The 19,400-nt window shown below is 39.0% G+C and overlaps 1 protein-coding gene across 11 annotated transcripts in view; it reads right to left on the bottom strand.

The window, feature by feature from the left end:
- Positions 1-221: 221 nt before the first annotated feature.
- The window catches only part of LOC105479087 (tryptophanyl tRNA synthetase 2, mitochondrial), a 125,340-nt gene continuing 106,161 nt past the window's right edge, over positions 222-19,400 (bottom strand). For 6 of the 11 annotated variants that reach the window (XR_011617584.1, XR_011617586.1, XR_011617578.1 and 3 more), the window contains 6 exons: positions 19,282-19,362; positions 15,996-16,081; positions 7,585-7,703; positions 6,417-6,850; positions 4,568-4,763; positions 222-346 (listed from right to left, as the gene is read on the bottom strand). Coding sequence is in view for 5 of the 11 variants with exons in the window: in XM_011736887.3 (XP_011735189.1) it covers positions 4,743-4,763; positions 6,417-6,850; positions 7,585-7,703; positions 15,996-16,081; positions 19,282-19,362 (741 nt within the window). In the remaining 6 variants the exon portion in view is untranslated. The other 5 variants (XM_071086924.1, XM_011736889.3, XM_011736888.3 and 2 more) reach the window with 3 other exon arrangements.

Below are 19,400 nucleotides of genomic sequence, written 5' to 3'. Positions count from 1 at the left end.
ATCACCAGGGAATTCTTTGTTTTTGTGCTGAGTTTGAGGAGCTTTAAAGATGACTAGAAAACAGCAAGTAGAAAAGGAAGGCACAGAAAAAATGAAATAATAGTAATTTACTGAGGAATCAGCAACCTCAGAAATTCTATTTGTTAATTTTTCTATAAGGGGCCCCAGAGAGGAAACTATAATAAAATAATTTTGTGGCCTTCATCCTCATGAGTACTCACCTCCTCCTTCAGTTCAGGAACTTTCTTCTGGAATATTGCTGAGGAACAACACCTTTCCTGCTCACTAGCCGTCTGGTTCATGGCGGGAACGCTTCTCTCCCCAGGGCTGGTTCCCACAGTCATGTCTGAATAAGCCACACAGTCGCTCATTAAAACCAAAAATATAGTTACAGAAGCCTCTTTTTGGGGGAGGCTACTGCAAATTCAGGGAACTCGCTGAACAACCTATTTACTATTGTTCTCAATGGGTTTCCCTACAGAACAGGCTGGTGTGGGGAGATCTGGTGGTAAAGGCCAAGCACGTAGCACTTCTTCAGCACTGCATTTACAGATAGGAAATGAGACATGGCTGTCTTCCCAGGAAGAGCCTGTATTTTTATATTACTCACAAAAAGGGAAATCTGTAAAATCAGACCATTTTATCTTAGAGTCATATAAAGTCACATCATTTGATTTTTAGAAACACTTAGAAGAAAAGGATGACTATAGGCCTGCTTTACTATGTGCATAGGTGGGTAGAAGTGAGGAGGGCGTATTATAAAATGAGTTTGCATTCCATAGAGCCAACATGGTTATATCAAATATTAAATATTTTATTTATTCAAGGACTACTAAGTGATTGTGACATCTAGAGGTCACATTCCAAATAATTAAGAGTAAATGCCACAGCTAATGCACAGGAGAGGGACAAGACTCAGAAGACTTTGGTTATAATTCCTATTCGACCTCTCACTGGCTTTCCATGTCCATCTCCACATAGACAAGGAGCCTGAGGGTAGAGACTGTGTGTCATTTCTAATTCTTGGTGCTTGGACTGTACCTGCAAAACAGGCACTCCACAAATGCTTGTTCACTGAGTATATTAGGTGAATCCACATGGAACTGCCAGTGTTTTGGGTAAAAAATAATAATCAAATATTATAATTTCATATGACTCAACTTAATATTTCCATCTAATTTTGTCCACATATTGTATGAATTTGCTTTTCCCTAAATGCGCTCATGTTTCTGTGCCCTACTTTTTTATCGAAAAGCCCTGTCTCCTGTCCTATATCAATCATATTCCTTCCTTGAACATTCTTGTGAATTACTCATTCCCAGGCACACCCAGCAGTTGCTAGCTGGTATCTCTGTGTGTCTTCCTCTAAACTGTAATCATATTGCATTTCCTCAGTGCCTACCCAAAAATTTGTCATAATGTTGAATTACCTATCTAAGGATAAAGTCACTATAGCTCTGAAACCCAGTTTCCTTCCTAGAGAAAGAAGAGAATCCCTGCCTGGCCAATATAACAGAATTCTTGAGAGTTAACATATGAGGACTTAAAATGACTAACAGTAAAGCCTCCAGGTTGTTCTTCTTAAAGGGGGTGGTTTGAAAGTGTTAAGTGCTAGTGATAGGCAATTTGTTTTCAGCTCAGTCTCAGGGAGGGATTGACTCTTCCCAGCCAAAACATTTCAAAAGATGCACCCAGTCGACAGACTGAAAAGAGAATGTTGATCACATAGGGAGGACACACAGTCAATGAGAACACAGACAGAGTCCTGTGTTAAAGAGAAAGAGACCAAGAATTTCACATGCACAATTATTTCCTTTAACTTGTAACAGGGGCACATAGCACTTGACAGGGTGAACTGAAAGAAATCAAAGGCTGCATTTGAAAGCAAACTAAAGACTGCTCTGTGTACAAATGAAGAACTTTTCGGGGAATAATTATAACAGCATTAAAGTAAGGAGAGGGGAGGGGGAAAGGAGGCAAGGAGGGAGAAGTGAGGGTAAAAATATCATGGGACACACAAGAGAGTATCACAAGTACTTGGAGAAGATTCTAGACTCAATGAAAAGCGGCAGACTACTCCCTTGGGCATAATAGTTAAGGGATATTTCTTCATTCTTAATTAGGAGAAGCTAGAGACTCATAATAAATATGTTACTTTTGGCAAGTTGCTGACTGTTACTTTAAAAACTGGTATTAATAGTTCCTATCTTATAGAGCTGACATAAACATGAAATAAGATATTGAACATAAATACACTTATAAAGTGCTCAGCATATGGCAAGTATATAATACATATTGGAATAGCTCTTATTATTTAATATTCTTTGGCAAACTATATGGTCATTCTCAAGTAATGCTTTTACTATCTTCGTGAATTGCCCAGTTGAATAACTCTCTAGGAAGAGTCCTGAACTTTAAATATTTGACCTATTATTAAGCAAAACCAGTAAACGGAATACTGAAGAAGCAGTATCCATAGATGGTTCTATGACAGAAGTGTTCTCCATCTGTATTTATTCACTATGGTAAGCATAAACTACATGAAGCCATGGGGCACTTGAAAGTGCTGCTAAGGAAGCAGTTTTTAAAATTTAATTATTTCAGTTTAAATGGACACATACTATATTGGACACTGTTGCCCCCATACATACCAAAAGACCTATACAGGTCACTGTTGGCCTAGTGTGGCTCTGGATTAGGTGACCTGGATTTGAAACCACAATCTTCCCTTTAGAAGCTGAACTACTTTAAGCAAGTAACTCAGCCTCCCATGCCTCCTCAGTTTCAACTTTCACAATCTGAGGTTGATAACAGTATCTACTTTATTGGCTTATAGATTAAATTAGAGAATGCAAATAAAGCGATGGTTCTCAAAGTTCAGCATGCATCAGTATCACCTGGAAGGCGAAGACACCAATTGCTGGGTTCATCCTCCAGGTTTTTTATTCAATAGGTCTGAGGTAGAGTCAGATAATCTGCATTCCTAATGAGTTCCCAGGTGATGCTCATGTTGCCAGTCTGGGGACCACACTTGGAAAAACACTGTTATAAGCATTTAGTGTGGTGCCTGATAAACAATGAGAACTCAATAGTGTTATTATAAGCATCTTGATGGTGTACATCAGGAGGGCTTTTGCAAAAAAAAAATTCAGCTTTATTAGAAATCTTTAGCCCATTTTCTGACATGTACTTTTGATAAATGTTTATGAGTCACCTACAAGGGGCAAGACACCCCCACTGTGTTGTGTCAAAGTGGGTTTGAAGCAGGGTTTCAGAGCACCAAGTTACACGACCATGATTATTACCATCTGAAATATTTTTTTACCATTTCAACTTTCTACAAAACATACAGGAAAAAATAAAAATTAAGTTTCTCTCCAATTTTTCATGTCCATTAGAAAGATTGTGAAGGTCCTGTAAACGATAGGTGGAAGGGATGTGAAAATAGATCTAGATTCTATGCTTGGCTCTTTAATCAACTTCCTGAGATCACTAGGTGTGATGGATAATTTTTTTTTTTTTTTTTTTTTTTTTTTTGAGACGGAGTCTCGCTCTGTCGCCCAGGCTGGAGTGCAGTGGCGCGATCTCGGCACCCCCCACCACGCTCGGCTAATTTTTTTTTTTTTTTTGTATTTTTAGTAGAGACGAGGTTTTCACCGTGTTAGCCAGGATGGTCTCGATCTCCTGACCTCATGATCCACCCGCCTCAGCCTCCCAAAGTGCTGGGATTACAGATGTAAGGCACTGCACTCGGCTGTGATGGATAATTTTATGTCAACTTGACTGAGTTAAGGGATATCCAGATAGCTGGTAAAGCATTACTCTGGGTGTGTGTGTGAGGGTGTTTCTGGAAGAGATTGGCCTTTCAATCAGTAGACTCAATAAAGGAGATACACCCTCATCAATGTGGGCTGACATCCAATCAGCTGAGGGACTGACTAGAACAAAAAGACAGAGGAAGGGCTAATTTGCTGTCTTCTAGAGCTGGGACTTCACCTTCTCCTGCCCTAGGACATCAGAGCTCCTGGTTCTCAGGCCTTCAGACTCTGGGACTTACAGTGGCCCCCAGGTTCTCAAGCCTTCAGCCTTGGACTGACAGTTATGTCATTGGTTCCCCTGGTTCTCCAGCCTGAGGACTTGGACTGCATCACACCATCATCTCTCATGGGTCCAGCTTGCACATAGCCTATCATGGAACTTCTCAGCGTTCATAATTGGGTGAGCTAATCCCCATAATAAATCCTCTAATATACAGATATATATCCTATTGGTTCTGTTTCTCTGAAGAATCCTGATTAATACTGATTAACCAGGCAAGATTCTCTTAATAAATATGGGCCAAGTTTGGATCTGAACAGTTCGGTCACTTAAAAAAAAACACAACAGGTTGCAAACAAGTCCACCCTCACCAATGCATAGACTTTGGTCCCTGGAAGTTATCACAAGTTATTTGTTTTTCTCCTCTGAGATTCTTTCCATAGTGCCTTAGTTTTTTGGAGGAAAGGTATTGCAAGGGGGTAAAAAACCACACAAACAGATAAACAGATAATTGGCTTGATAGATCTACCTTTAGTTTTGTCATTTTCCAGTATTCATAATCCTTTCAAAGTTTCCTTTAAAGGGGAAAAAAAGAGGCCTGTAAGAAATAGCTCAAAGAGGTTCTAGGATTTATAGACATCCCATTCCAATATAAGATACAAAAGGCAAATAGATCTACCTTTAATTTTGTCATTTTCCAGTATTCATAATCCTTTCAAAGTTTCCTTTAAAGGGGAAAAAAAAGAGGCTAGTAAGAAATATGCTCAAAGAGGTTCTAGGATTTATAGACATCCCATTCCAATATAAGATACAAAAGGCAAAATGTTTCCTTTTCCCATGATCCAGGCTAGCTCCAAGAATCCTAAAAAGGATCTTTTAATTTGGATTCTGAGATGTGGTGTTTTGTGGATTTACATGTGTTCTGACACGAGGACCACTCTACTTCCTTAAGAAACATGAGCAAAAATGCTTTGCTCAACAACCTAGTTAGGTATGTACAAATGGTGATCATGGTCCTTACTGACAAAAAACTTATAAGCAATTTCTGTTACAAAATCGATATTCCTAACAGGTCTTGTTGTATAAGTCAGGATTATCATTTTCATTTTCAAGTGTCAGAAATAGAAGTGCAGAAAAGCTAGCTTTTAGGGTGACATTACTTAACTGAGGTAGAGGCAAGATGAGAAGCTGTCAGTCATTGGGAATATCTGATTTATCAGTCTTCACTGCTGTTGTAGACTGGCAGAACCTATTTCAAAGTGTTTCTGCAAAAAGCATAGAGGAGAGAACTTGGGACCTGCCTTGGGGATTGTGATGGGGAAATGTGACCACGGTTGTCTGAATCCAGATTTTAAGTTCACATCTATTGGCTGAATTGATGATATAAACGTCATCAGTCGTTCCAATACCCACCTTCAAAATCAGAATGTTGAGAGTCTAAAAAATGCTACCTTTCAGCATTTTTATTTTTTGGTACTGATGAAACAAGCACTATTCTTAAGAATAAGGGGTAAGAGTTTTACTCTCAGATTTGCTTCTCTTATGGAGTGATATCGTACAAGCTAATTGGATTCTCTCAGCCTCACTTTCCTCATGTGTAAAATGACACTAATTCTCCTAATTCATAGGGGGTTGGTGAGACTAAATTGAAATGAATGCAAGAAAGTACTTATTAAGAATATAATTCAGGGACTTGGGCTCTTGTACAGTAAATAAATCAAGTCAAAATAATGCAACCTCCTTAGAAGATCATATCCCATATCTCTGAATTAAAAAACAAATTATTGCTGGAACAGTTGATGTCATCTCTTGGAAAACAAGTTAATCAACTTAAATATAATTAAATCAGGCACCATCTCAGTGACAAACAAACTATAAGAATGGACTTGTTTTTATGAGATCTGAATACAAATTAGCATCTGATCAAATGGCATCTCAAGGATTAAACATCTAAGAACTCTATATATTGCTTTATAAAAGGGTTGAAGTAGATAAAGTGTGCATCTGTTACACTAAGTACTCCAGAAAGAAGCACAAATGACACTCCATTTCCCAAATTACTCCTTACCTCAATCACATTTGTGTAGGCCAAGGAGTGTGCCTCAATAATTGGGGATTCAGACAGCTATGCCTTCTTTATTTATTTATTTATTTTTGTTGTTGTTCACAGCATTTTGTTGATGGGGTTTGGAACACTGTCGTATTTCAAAGCTACAAAGCAATATTCATCAAATAAAGCCAATAATCAGCTATACCAAATTAAATGTCCCAAAACTATAACTTTTTCTTGTGAGGAAAGCTGCCGTTATCAGAATGCATGGAGTGCAAGGCACAAAAGCCTTACTGTGATTCGTTGAAACTTCCTATAGAAAACCTACCAATTTCTTCACCTCCTGGCATACAGGGTATGCTAATTCTTTGGCTTTTGCTGATCCAATTTGTAAAACTTTCTCTAAATGGTCCTTGTCCAGCTTCAGTTTTTCAATTTCACGCTTAATTGGGGCAAACTTCTCAATCACAGCATCTGCCACGGCCAGCTTGTAGTGAGCAGTGTCCATGCCCGCGCTGCGGCGCACCACTTCCTCCACCGAGAGCCCCGTCACCGCGGCGTGCACTGCCACCATGTTGGACACGCCAGCGCGGCCAGCCGGGTCATAGGTGACCTCCGAGGTGAAGTCCGTCACAGCCTTGCGGAATTTCTGCACTATCTCCTCTGGGCTGTCTGTTATTCGGACGGTGGCCAGTTTGTCAGGGTCTGATTTCGACATTTTGGCAGAAGGATCACGGAGGGATTTTACCTTCTTCATGGATGCTAGGTTAAAAACACCAACACACACATACCCAAAACAAAAACAAAACAAACAAATCACCAAGATGTATATACTGACAGTTCCGAACTTGCAATGGTTTGAATTATGATTTTTCAAATTTACAGTGGTATAAAAGTGATATCCATTCAGTAGAAACTGTACTTGAAATACCCACACAACCATTTTGTTTTTCACTTTCAGTATAGTATTCAATAAATTACATGAGATATTCAATACTTTGTTGTAAAATAGGCTTTGTGTTAGATGATTCTGCCCAATTATAGACTAATGTAAGTGTTTTGAGCACGCTGAAGGTGGCTAGGCTGAGCTGTGATGTTCAGTAGGTTAGGTGGGTTAAATGCATTTTTGATTAACAGTGTTTTCAACTTACAATGGCTTTATCAGGATGTAACCCAATTATAAGTCAAGAAGCATCCGTTTATACTTTGTAAATTATGTACTACTTTTTAAATATTATTTTAAATTTTTTGTCTCTTCCATACTTTTAAAATAATTTTAGTTACCCTTTCCAATAACTCAACATCTTTTTCAGTAATCCAATGTGGTCTACCTACTAGTCCTACACTAGAGAAAACAATGAGGACTCTAGTTACAGATCCTGAATCCTGTCTACAAGAAAGCTGAGGTTAGTCCCAAGAAAGGTCCAAGCCTGTCTATTGTCCAATCCTCTCTTTAGAATATACCCTGATGTAACAATTATAAGTTTGTTACTTACTTAGAACGGACTTGGGCACTGGAAAGAACTCCCCATACTTCTTGTTGAAACCTTCTGCTAGGTCCTGAACTAGTTCCATGTGCTGGACTTGATCCTCCCCAACAGGAACGTGTGTGGACCTTTAATAAAAGACAGACAGAAAAACACAGCAAGGCTCTTTCTTAGAGACAGAAATGATATTGCAAGCAGCTGCATTTCCTGTGAATATTTCGCTGTTGGTGTTCAACAAATGTTCACCAACTATAGAGGGAATGTTTAGACCTAAGTCTTTATCTATGGATCAGACAAAAGCCAAAGAGATGTTTCTCTACTCTAGTTGTGTTTTTTCCATAGCAGAGGAATACAGCCATCAACACCAGAATAACAGGACCTTGCTGGGAGGGAGGAATGGGATTTTAAATAGCATATGCTCTAGGCACGATTGTGTTTTAAAACTACTCCTCATTCCCTCACCCAGTCAGCACATATTATCCCAGGCCTGACCAGATGCTTTTTACCTCAGAACTGTAGCTCACACTTGAAAGACACCCCACCCCACTCTTCAAATCAAAGGCGGCAGAAAGTTCTTCAGGCAAGAGTTTTTCCTCCCTGTCACATAGGGAGTAATTCAATATTCTTTTGCAGTAAGCTTCATTTTCAAGTACATTGCAATCACAGGACAATTAATATGTTGCAGAGAACTTAAAATCTACAAGTACAGTGTAGATGGCTATCAAAGAGCAAGTTGGAGAAAACATGAAGTACATTGACATTTATGTAAATTTTATAAGTGCATATGGAAATATATCTGTAGTAATAAGCATAAAAACATACTGGAAGCTCCTCCCCAAATTTATAATTGTAGCTGCTTCTAGAGAAGGTGGGAAGGAAATAGATCTGAAGAACAAAGGAGACTTGAATTTTATCTGTAATATTTCATTTTATTAAGAAATGAAGATGTGAAACCAAAAATATCAGAATATAGGGAATGACTTTATCATGACTTTAATCCCATATGTAAAGCTGGCAGTGTCAGATCATGACACTGCAAACTTTATTACATCAAATAAGGGAAGAATGAACCATTATAGAGAAGTCTTGATGAGGAAAATTTTATACTGAAGCCTTATGGAGGGATAAAAAACAGGCGATTTTATATATGTAATGCTTGGCTGGGAGTTTATACTTGATAATACAAGTAATACAGTGCTCTGAGGTTTTTTTAATCAAAGAAACAATATTGCTCCTGTGAAAAAAGTAGCGAGACATCACAGGCAAGTTTCTTACCCTTTCTAAGCCTTCGTTTCCTCTGTAAAGTGAGGGTCATGATGGAGCTTACCTCATACGGCTCTTTCATGGATTACAAGTATACTACTTGATAGTAATTAGCTCTGGCCGGGCGCGGTGGCTCAAGCCTGTAATCCCAGCACTTTGGGAGGCCGAGGCTGGTGGATCACGAGGTCAGGAGATCGAGACTATCCTGGCTAACACGGTGAAACCCCGTCTCTACTAAAAATACAAAAAAAAATTAGCCGGGCGTGGTAGCGGGCGCCTGTAGTCCCAGCTACTTGGGAGGCTGAGTCGGGAGAATGGCGTGAACCCAGGGGGCGGAGCTTGCAGTGAGCCGAGATCGTGCCACTGCACTCCAGCCTGGGGGACACAGCGAGACTCCGTCTCAAAAAAAAAAAAAAATTAGCTCTATAAATGGTTGCTATTGATATTTCTCGCTCTCTATATATACATTCATTAATATCTGACATGATGAAGGACAAAATGGTAAAATAAAGATACTATAAAGAACCCTGATGAGGGGTACACTGACTTTTTTCACACCGGATCATTTTCCTTTTTCAGAGCTGACATACCACAAATAAGAACGCATAATCCCAGAGATAGTCACAGACCTGGGCAGTGATCCTGATATGCATAGAAACCTTACTTGAAACTGACAGTTCACATATCTGATCAGGTAATCCCAAAATATAAATCGCATGTTACAGGAATTCTGAGAGCTCTTTTAATTTAAGGAAAACAAGAACAGAACAATCAATGGAAAGGCAAAATGTAAGGACCATGACAGCAGACCCAGAAGGTGTTTCTCTTCTTCTAAGGCCAATAAGTGAATGTTGACCGGGTACAGTGGCCCGTGCTTGTAATCCCAGCACTTTGGGAGGCCAAGGTGGGAGAGTCACCTGAGGTCGGGAGTTCGAGACCAGCCTGACCAACGGTGAAACCCTGTCTCTATTAAAAATACGTAATTAGCTGGGGGTAGTGGTGCATGCCTGTAATCCCAGCTACTTGGGAAGCTGAGGCAGGAGAATCGCTTGAATCCGGGAGGCGGAGGTTGCAATGAGCCGAGATTGCACCATTGCACTCCAGCCTGGGCAACAAGCGTGAAACGCCATCTCAAAAAATAAATAAATAAATAAAAAGTTAAAAAAAAAAAAATAAGTGAATGTGGGAAATTCTACAGAATAACTGTTACGGCCATAACCACTGCTGTCTTCCACACAGCCTGGAGTAGAAAGCCACTGGATCAGTGAGTGGCAAAAACAATATTCCTTTTTATGTTTTCGTAAGCACTCATAGTCCTACATGATACTCCTTTCTGGGATGTACATGCAGACACCCCACCTTTGTAACTTTCTCTTCTTTGAGTGGACTTTGCTACACCTGTCTTGTAATTGTAGTTAGGCTGACATGCAGAGGTCACCTGGACACCCCCAAGCTAAATTAGCCAACAGAGCAGGTTAAAAAACAATAACAGTAGCCCATAGGAAATCGCAATGGACTGCAACTAACACAGAAAAAACAATTACCATAATCAATACACTTAAAGCACATCAAAATGAATATTTCCACATGTCAAAATGGTTCCAGATTCACAAAGCAACCAAACTAAACAGAAAACACATTTAGTTTTCATAATGACTCTGCATGCATCTTTGCCTGATGTCGGTTCCTTGCCTCTTTTCTAACAATTCTGTGGGGGGGGTGGGGGGGTTGGCTTTTTTTTAAAAAAAGGATTTAAAAAATTTTAATCTTTTTCACCTGCCCCTATTGCTCCACTTGGCTTTTTCATCTGATTTTAGTGTGTTTGTTTCTCGCCTTCCCTCCCTGTGCTCCTGCTGCTTCTTTCACCTCCTATAATTTATTTTGGCCTTTACTTCTCATCCAGTGAGTTTACACTTTACATTAATTCATCTTGTCTTTGATTCTACTCACTTATGTGCCTTATTCTCTTCATATTTCCAGCCTTTCCCCTCAGTCTTCCTTTCACTTCAAATAATTTAGTGCTGTTCTTTAAAAATTTATATCCTGCATAATGATATCCATATTAATGTGTCTTCTCTTTTTTCTATTTTCCTTTTTTTTTAGTTACTGACTGTGCTTTCTTAGACACAACATAAAACAAAAGTCTTTCATAATTTTGATTGTTATAACTTCTGTCACATAATAAGGCCTCTGATCTCCTTCGGTGACTAAACCATTTTTCTTTTGCTTAGCTCCTTTTTGCATCTATGATTACTTAAGATCACCCCACCCTTCTGGCAGAATTAGTGTCCAGATGAATAATCATTACCTACATATATCTGCTCACAGAGATTTGTTGTCTTATTCTTTCTTTTTCTACTTTTTTTGGCTGTGTTGGTAACTTTTCAGTGCTGCTGCCTTTGACCAGCCCAGCTGCGACAGGAGTTCGGTGGTGTTTTCTTGTCATAAAGGATTCATTTCTCATCACTAGTTGCTTGTTGGATATGCAATAATGACTCTCTAATTCAGCAATTACTTACTGAAGACCCATGATGTGAAAGACCTGGTGCCGGGCACTGTGAAATATATAATGAAAGGTTTACTTTCTAAAGATTTAAGACCTCCAGGAGGAGAGATAATACCCAAGGAAGCTCTGAACTCTTCTGGCGAGTCCTCCTTCAGCATCCCCTACCTCAGTGAATGGCAATGCTATCAATCCAGTTGGGTAAGTCAGAAACATTGGGTCATCCCTGACACCTCCCTCTCATACACATCCAGTCCTATCCATTTTACTGCCTAAATGTTTCTTATATTTGTCTACTTTTCTTCCTCTTCACTGTCACCATCATGGCCCACATTAGACTATGAAATAGCCTCTAAACAGATTGCCCCAGATATTCTTGTCTTCCTAAAATTCATTCTCTGTATTTTAATTCTCTTTTAAAAGAATGAGTCATATCAAATTCGCTGTATCCTTGAAATGTACAAATAGCTTCCTGTTGCTCTTTGGAGAGCACACTGGATTATCTGCTGACACCTCAGCACCATTCTCTCCCTTCTACACTACCTCTTGATTTTCAGGGGCTGGCAGCCTGCAAACTACATTTCTCAGACTGCCTTTCAGGAGGGTTCTGGTTTGGTATAGGCCTTTGCCTAATAGAAGTGAAGTGGAAAGAGAAGGATAAAAACCGTTGCTTAGGTAGAGTGGGTGAGTACGCGCCTATGAGCAGACTGCAGAAATGAGCAGCAGGTTCCTGAATCTCAGAAAAATCCAGGCTCGACTCTGGCCTCACAAAGAATGAAGCACTTCAAGAACCGGAAGTCTCCAAAGCAGCTACAGGAACTCTAGCATTCTTAGAAAAAGCTCTCAAATGCTGTTCTATGACAGTCTCAAAAAAAGAGAAATACTACTAATAATAAGCTCTCAAAAAGCTTATTTTCAGTGGTCCTCAATGGCAGTAGCCTGATTCTTAGACATTATGATGACACCTCTTCTCTGACTCTACCAGCCTGAAGTATCCGAGCAATCATTTTGCTCTCTATACTTTCTGGGTTTTGGTTTGGTTTGGTTTCTGCCTGCAGTTTCTTGAAGACTCTGTTGTCTCATTTTTCTATATCATTTTTGCTTTCATTTGCAGTCTTTTTTTTTTTTTTTTTTTTTTTTTGAGATAGAGTCTCGCTCCATCACCCAGGCTAGAGTGCAGTGGTGTGCTCTCGGCTCACTGCGGCCTCCTCCTCCTGGGTTCAAGCAATTCTTGTGCCTCAGCCTCCCAAGTAGCTGGGACTACAGGCACACACCACCATGCCCAGCTAATATTTTGTATTTTAAATAGAGACAAGGTTTCACCATTTTGGCCAGGCTGCTCTGGAACTCCTGAGCTCAGGTGATCTGCCTGGCAGGGCCTCCCAAAGTGCTGGGATTACAGGCATGAGCCACTGTGCCCAGCCAGTTTCCAGTCTTCTTATCCTCTTCCCAAATTTTTCAAATTCTTGAGAAAGATAATCTGATTTGCCCAGATACTCACTTTCATCTCTATCTGAATGAACTTAGTGGAATCTCTCTGAAACTTCATTTCCTCATCTGTAAAGTGGGGATAATACCATCCACTTATTTTATAGCCCTATTGTGAGAACCGAACAGATAATGAGTGTGTAGCAGTTAGTAGATGACTGGCAAATAATGCTCAACACATGTAAAGTCCTTCCTTTCCTTTCCCTCAAGGCCATGTATAGTGCCTTTTCCCGGATCAGTGGCATTGTAGGTACTTAGCAACTATTTGTTGTTTATTAATAAAAATTATATGTGTGTGCCTTTATGTGTATGTGTGTGTGTATGCATATATATACACACACATATATATATAAAACACATATACATACACAGAGAGAGAGAGAGAAAGAGAGAGAGACATATACAGAGAGAAAGAGGAGAAAGAAATATTTACTTAATATATAGTCAGCTATTTGAAATTAGGCATTTGGAAAAATAATACAGATGCAGAATAAAAACCATGAATACTTGCTATTTTTGAGCATTGGAATATTTTGTCTGTATTCAGATTTCTTGTGCTTATCATACTCTGCAGTTAAAGATGGTCTCAGCTGTCCATTCCTGGGTTCCTTACCAAGTTCCGCCAAAACATTTACATAAATCTTTTATAAACTTATCTGAATGGCTCCTCTTCCATTCCTTTCTATTATGTTTGTTCTCTGACCCACCATGCCACTCATTCTGATGATGATTTTGATAAAAGGAAACACTAATATTTGGCTTGCATCAAAATTTTATGAAGAGGTTACATGTAGATTTGCTGGTAGGGAAAAAAACACAGATGTTTTATCCACCCTTCATTCTACCATCCTACCTATCTACATTTATAATACAAATATTCAGAGACATTCTGGCAATGATCTTTTTCAAAATCCAGAAATGTCTGGAACAAAGCAAAATAAAAACAAATAAAAATACCCTCAAGTGCTTCATCTCTGTTATAGGGAAAACAATGATGTAGCCTAAAAATCAAACCTGAGTTTGAGTCCTGACTCTGCTGCTTATTATCAAGCAATTAGGAGCTTCTAAACTTGAGAAGAAACATAACGAGACAAATACAAAATGTACATTAGCAGAAAAAGTGCTGTAGACCCATAGTCTTGCCTAGATGTTCCAAAGTCGACTAACTGGCTACACAACTTCGGGCAAGTTGTTAAACCCACATTGGGCTGCACTTGTAAAGCAATGGAATTAAAGAAGAGGCTCCTTAAAGCTCCTTTCCATCCTTTGCTTCACGGTATCATTAAGAGTGCAGTCATTCTTGTTAAAGTTTACGCTTTTCCATAGCCCTAAGCTCAGAGGACTCTCCCATTATAGCTCTTCAACTGTTAAGGAAACCTACCATGCTCATGTGTTTTCTTACTCTAGTGCTGACAATTCTCAGCTTTTGTTTTTTGTTTTCGTTTCTGGAGCCAAGGTTTCACTATTTTGCCCCGGCTGGGCTCAAGTGATCCTCCCGCCTCAGCCTTCCAAGTAGTTGGAACTTCAGGCATGCAACACGATGCCTGGCTAGCCTTTGGTTCTATAAAGAAGTAGGTCTTGAAACAAAATTAGACAACATTGTAATCATCAAAGACATAGTCATCATTAGTCATAACCAAGTAACAGCTCCTAGTCAGAGTACTGCCTGGCCTATATTTCATTTTAATCCTCTAATAATCCTGTGCTTAATAATTATTCCCATTTTACAGGTGAGAAAATCAAGTTTCTTCACAGAACCTTTTCAAGCAAATATCCTACCTCTCTAGAAATTGTATTATTAAGACTTTCATTTTACTTTCATTTGTTACTTATTGGAGAATATTGTTCTAGCTTTTTAAATAAGTCAAAAGCTACTAATTACAAATAATAAATGTTATCAAGAGTCCAGCATACAAGTTAATACAACAAACAGACAAATAATCCTTGCAAGTTTTCATCAGAATTGAAGATAGGCTGCATGTACTCATGGACATTCCCTGTTTGTAGAGCTAAGCAGCTGCCCTTCTGGCTGTTTCTGTCATAATTGCACAAGGGCTCTGGAGTCATGCCACGAGGTACAGATACTGTCGTCTTCATGCTGTTATCAGACTTCCATGCAAAGAACTGTAGTTCACAGCTTTAGGGGTAAGGGATGCAAAAACATTGAAGTGTCTTCTTTTCCCAGAAGCTTTCACAGTAGCATGGCCCTAAGTGCATGCCAATTGGGAGGCTTTATCTCTAGAAGGCCAAATGGGGGTCAGAGGAGGCTGATGAGGGGTTAGCATGGAAGAATTGAGAGGGGGATGAAATCAGAAGCCCTGGCCAGTAGTACAGCAAGTGCAGGGATCAGCATCCTCAGGTGTATATATTTTTTAGGACTTTAAGTGGCAGCAGTAGCTGACTGGATGGATTATGGGTCCAGGAAAAGTACAAGTACCCTATATCATATTTTAAAAACTCACTCTCAACCTGTAGGTCTAATACGGTGGCTATTTAAATTTAATTAAAATTAAATAGAAGGTAAAGTTCAGTTCCTCTGTGGCACTAGCAACACTTCAGGTGCTCAACAGCCACACATGTGGCTACTGGCTACAGGATCTAGCACAGACATAGAATATTTCCATAAACACAGAGAGTTCTATTGGACAGCATTGCTTTAGAGTCTAGAATATATAAAAAAATCAACATTTAAAATGTTTGAAGTTTAATCATCACTGGGGAAATATATATGGCATACTGGTTATGAGCACAGACTCTGTATCCAAACTTCGTGGACTCAAATCCTGGCTCCAAGCTTTGCTAATTATATGACTTTGGGCATGCTATTAACCACTCTGTCCCTCAATTTCTCCATCTGTAAAACTGGGACAATAAGAGTGCAAATTTTAGAAGGTTGTTGTAAGGGTTGATGTATGTAAAGCACTTACAATGGTTTCCAACACGTTGTAAGTGCTATTTAAATGTTAGCTCTTAATATTATTAGTTTCTCACAGAAACATACTTCTATAATGTAGTACCTATTTCTGGGGAATAGATATAAACTGATTCAGATGTCTGACCCTTTCTGCACTTCCCCCTGCCCATGAACCAAGTCTGTATTGAACAGGTTAAAACACTCTCTAGTCACCATGAGTATGTACAAGACCAGGGTGAACTCTCTTCTTACTTGTACAACAGAATGTCGGCCGCCTGGAGTACTGGGTATGTGAGCAGGCCCCCCGTGCCATCGTGCTTCTGCTTGGTAGTCTTTGCCTGTGAGAGGTCAAAAGAAAGGAGGGTTAGAAATCTGAAATCTGACTTGAACCTAATTATACTGCTAAATTAAGAAAATTTTAAAACAAGCAAACTGTGATCTGCAGCCACCTGTAATAACATTATATGTGGGTTCCTTTTTAGCAACTCTAGCCATCTTCTGGCTCGCTTGTCTTCACGCTCCAGGCTGAGGCAGGAATAAGGACAGTGTATTTCACCACTGCCCCTTTAAAGGATCCTGCCCTGCTACTATTTCTTATTTATTTTATTAAAGTAAGGATACAGGCATTTATTGGTTCCAAATCGGATAAATTCCAGATTTCACAGACAAGGTCACAAATTATCATGAAATTAAATCTCTACAAATTAACTGCAGTTAATATCAAAAGCCCTATTGTTTATATGTGGAAACTTCCCAAAAAGTCTCACAGCATGCTACTGAGAAAACTGGAATGTTCCCTTAAAATCACATTTAAATAACAAAAAACAAAAAATCATGGCATTTAAAATAAAACTAAGTGAGAGAAATTTTCATCTAACCAATCCTAATGACCTGTCTTGATCCTTAGGTGATTAAGCATGCCCCAATGAACAGTACAGGTTGTATAGACCAAAACAGTTCCTTAATGGAGAAGTTGATGGAAACACCTGAGATGATATTAGAAACATTTAATAACTGGGTAGCAATAGATGTCGACTATAAACTACTACTGTGTACTCAGTAAACATGATCCTAATGATGCTAACTCCCTTGCTGCGGCTGCACATTGCTGACATGTCGTTTGGTTCTCTGAGTAGAGCTATTTATCAGATGAGAATACTCTGTGCAGTTTCAAGGCCTAAGGTATAGCATCTCTTGTAAAAATAAATGGATGCTTTGGTATGTAGACAAATCTTACCCATTTAGTTAATGTGAATCATTTCCTTCAAGTCTGATTATTTCAAAATGAACTGGGCAACTGAATTTATAAACTTGTTTTATTCCAGGGACCAAGCTCATGAGCTTACAAATTTGGGGTACCCCTACCAAGGTGCAGACACACTTTTTAAGGCTCAATCTGAAAACACAACAGCTTCTCTCTTTAGTCATCTTAATTTTGGTGTTTCATAATTTAGTTACAAACTTTTCTGAGTATACTTCAAGTGGTTTCTGGCTTAGAGCAACCAATGCTCTAGGCCATTCAAACGAAATTTGAATGTTTGAACATACAATCTCTTCACTACATCCCCTAATTACAAAGTTCATGATAAAGGCTAGTTCACAATTATCACCAGGTAAAGATAATGAAAGTTTAATTTGGAAATGTGCAAATTGGAAAAGAACCCAATTTTTAAAAGTTGCCATCCCAATTTATAGCCTTTTCATATTAGCGTAATGGACCTTGAAATTACAAGGGAGAGGGAAAACGTGGAGAGCATTAATATTTATTGAGTGCCTATTATGTGCTCCAGATGTTTTACATATATGTTACTGATTAATCCTCTAAATAACCCTGACCTCAGCAACCCTCACCCCACCCTTCTGTGCCACTATTCTACCTTTTGCTGTCCCAATGGAAACCAAGCTAGATGCCCTTATCAGATCCTCCATGGCACTGGAATCCAGCCCTCAGAGCGCTTCTTACACTTTCTTATTGCTTATTTAATTGTCTCTTCCCAAACAGACTATAAGCCTCATGAAGGGGGCTACTTCTTATTGACTGCTATTATCTCTAGCACCTAATATGACGTAAGACTCACAGAAGATATTACTAGTATTTAATTAGTATTAATGAAGGAATGACCACAGAAAACAGTGACATACCTGAGGATAAGACTGGGATTTGAAATTCATGTTTTTCCTACAAACAAGCAATTATATACTAATGGAAAGGTTTTTCCAGAATATCAGTACATGCACTAGTAATGTGCTATCAGGAGATCTTTAGATGCTGTTTTAAAGTGGGAATAGTTCCTATTAGATTAGTATTCAGTTCCTATAAAAAGGATTTCAACATTACACTTAATGGTAGAATATTATGGGGAAAGTATTGCCTAAAACCAAAATACGGCAGATAACATTATGAAACTTTGTTTCTAATTCGTGGCAAATAAGGAATCTGCAGCATTACCAGTTCCGTCTTAGGTATTAAGTGTCTTAGTCCACTCAGGCTGTTATAACAAAATACCCAACTAGGTGGCTTATAAACAACAGAAATTTACTTCTCATAGTTCTGGAGGCTGGGAAGTCCAAGATGAAGGCAAAGTCAGTGTCTGGTGAGGAACCTTGTTCATGGACAGTGACTTCTAGCTCTGTCCACAGATGATGGCAGGAGCAGGTGGTCTCTCTCGGGCCTCTTTAACAAGAGCACTAATCTCACTGATGAGGGCACCACCCTCATGATTTAATCACCTTACTAAGGCCCTACCTCCTAATACCGTCATCTTGGGAGTTAGGTTTCAACATATAAATTTTGGGGGGACACATTCAGATCATAGCATTTAGAAACTGTCACTTTAAAGCTTTGTCTTTTTCTTTCTGTAGCATGTGTGAAGGCTTCTAAAGACCAGCTTATGAGGAAACCAATGGCCCTGAAAATACGCTCAAAAGAAGCTTGAAATTGAAATTAGCGTTGACGTAGTTGGGGGCTACCTACCCTGGGGTTATCCAATTGCAAAAATAAATGGAAGTAAAGTACTATGAATTATTCAATTTATCTTTCTTGGTTGAACGTCTTAGAAAAAGTATAGCCCTAATTATTCTGTGGGTTTGAACTGTTGCCTGGACTCAACTTGTTTAACTGTTAAATATAATATGTTGTCTCTTCTCTCCGCAATAAAAACATTCTTTCCTTACTGCCAGTTAATTCCAGTGGAAATGGGAGGCAACTTCAGGGTCCGGTAATCAAGAATCTGTGATTGTTTATTAACTATGTGGTTGTTCAAAGTCATTACCAAGTCTATCCAAAGGTAACGCTCATTCAACTGTACACAGATAAAAATGATTAACATCATTTTTAAGTCAGGAGGAATCTTGGAAAATCCTTTTATTTTCCTTTTAATACTCTGAAGCAGGGAGGTTAAAGATGATGTTCCAACCATTAGTGAGTAGCAGACCAGGGAGGAGAGTAAACTCAGGATTCCCAGAACCTAACAGAAAAATAAACAGGAAGGGAAAAATAGCTTATTGTCTGTTTATTAATCAGATTACTGGCATTTACCTTCCACTGATGTAAATGTTGTAATCGAGGTAGTCTGACCATGCAGGAAAGGATCCAACTTAACTGTGTGTGTTCAGACACCTAAAGAAATAAAATAGGACATTAGTAAAGGTGGCCAG

Source organism: Macaca nemestrina, chromosome 1 (genome assembly GCF_043159975.1).
Source record: "Macaca nemestrina isolate mMacNem1 chromosome 1, mMacNem.hap1, whole genome shotgun sequence".
NCBI classification, from domain to species: Eukaryota; Metazoa; Chordata; class Mammalia; order Primates; family Cercopithecidae; genus Macaca; species Macaca nemestrina.
The sequence above is the reverse complement of the archived record's forward strand: the minus strand, read 5'-3'. Positions and strand labels throughout refer to the sequence as shown.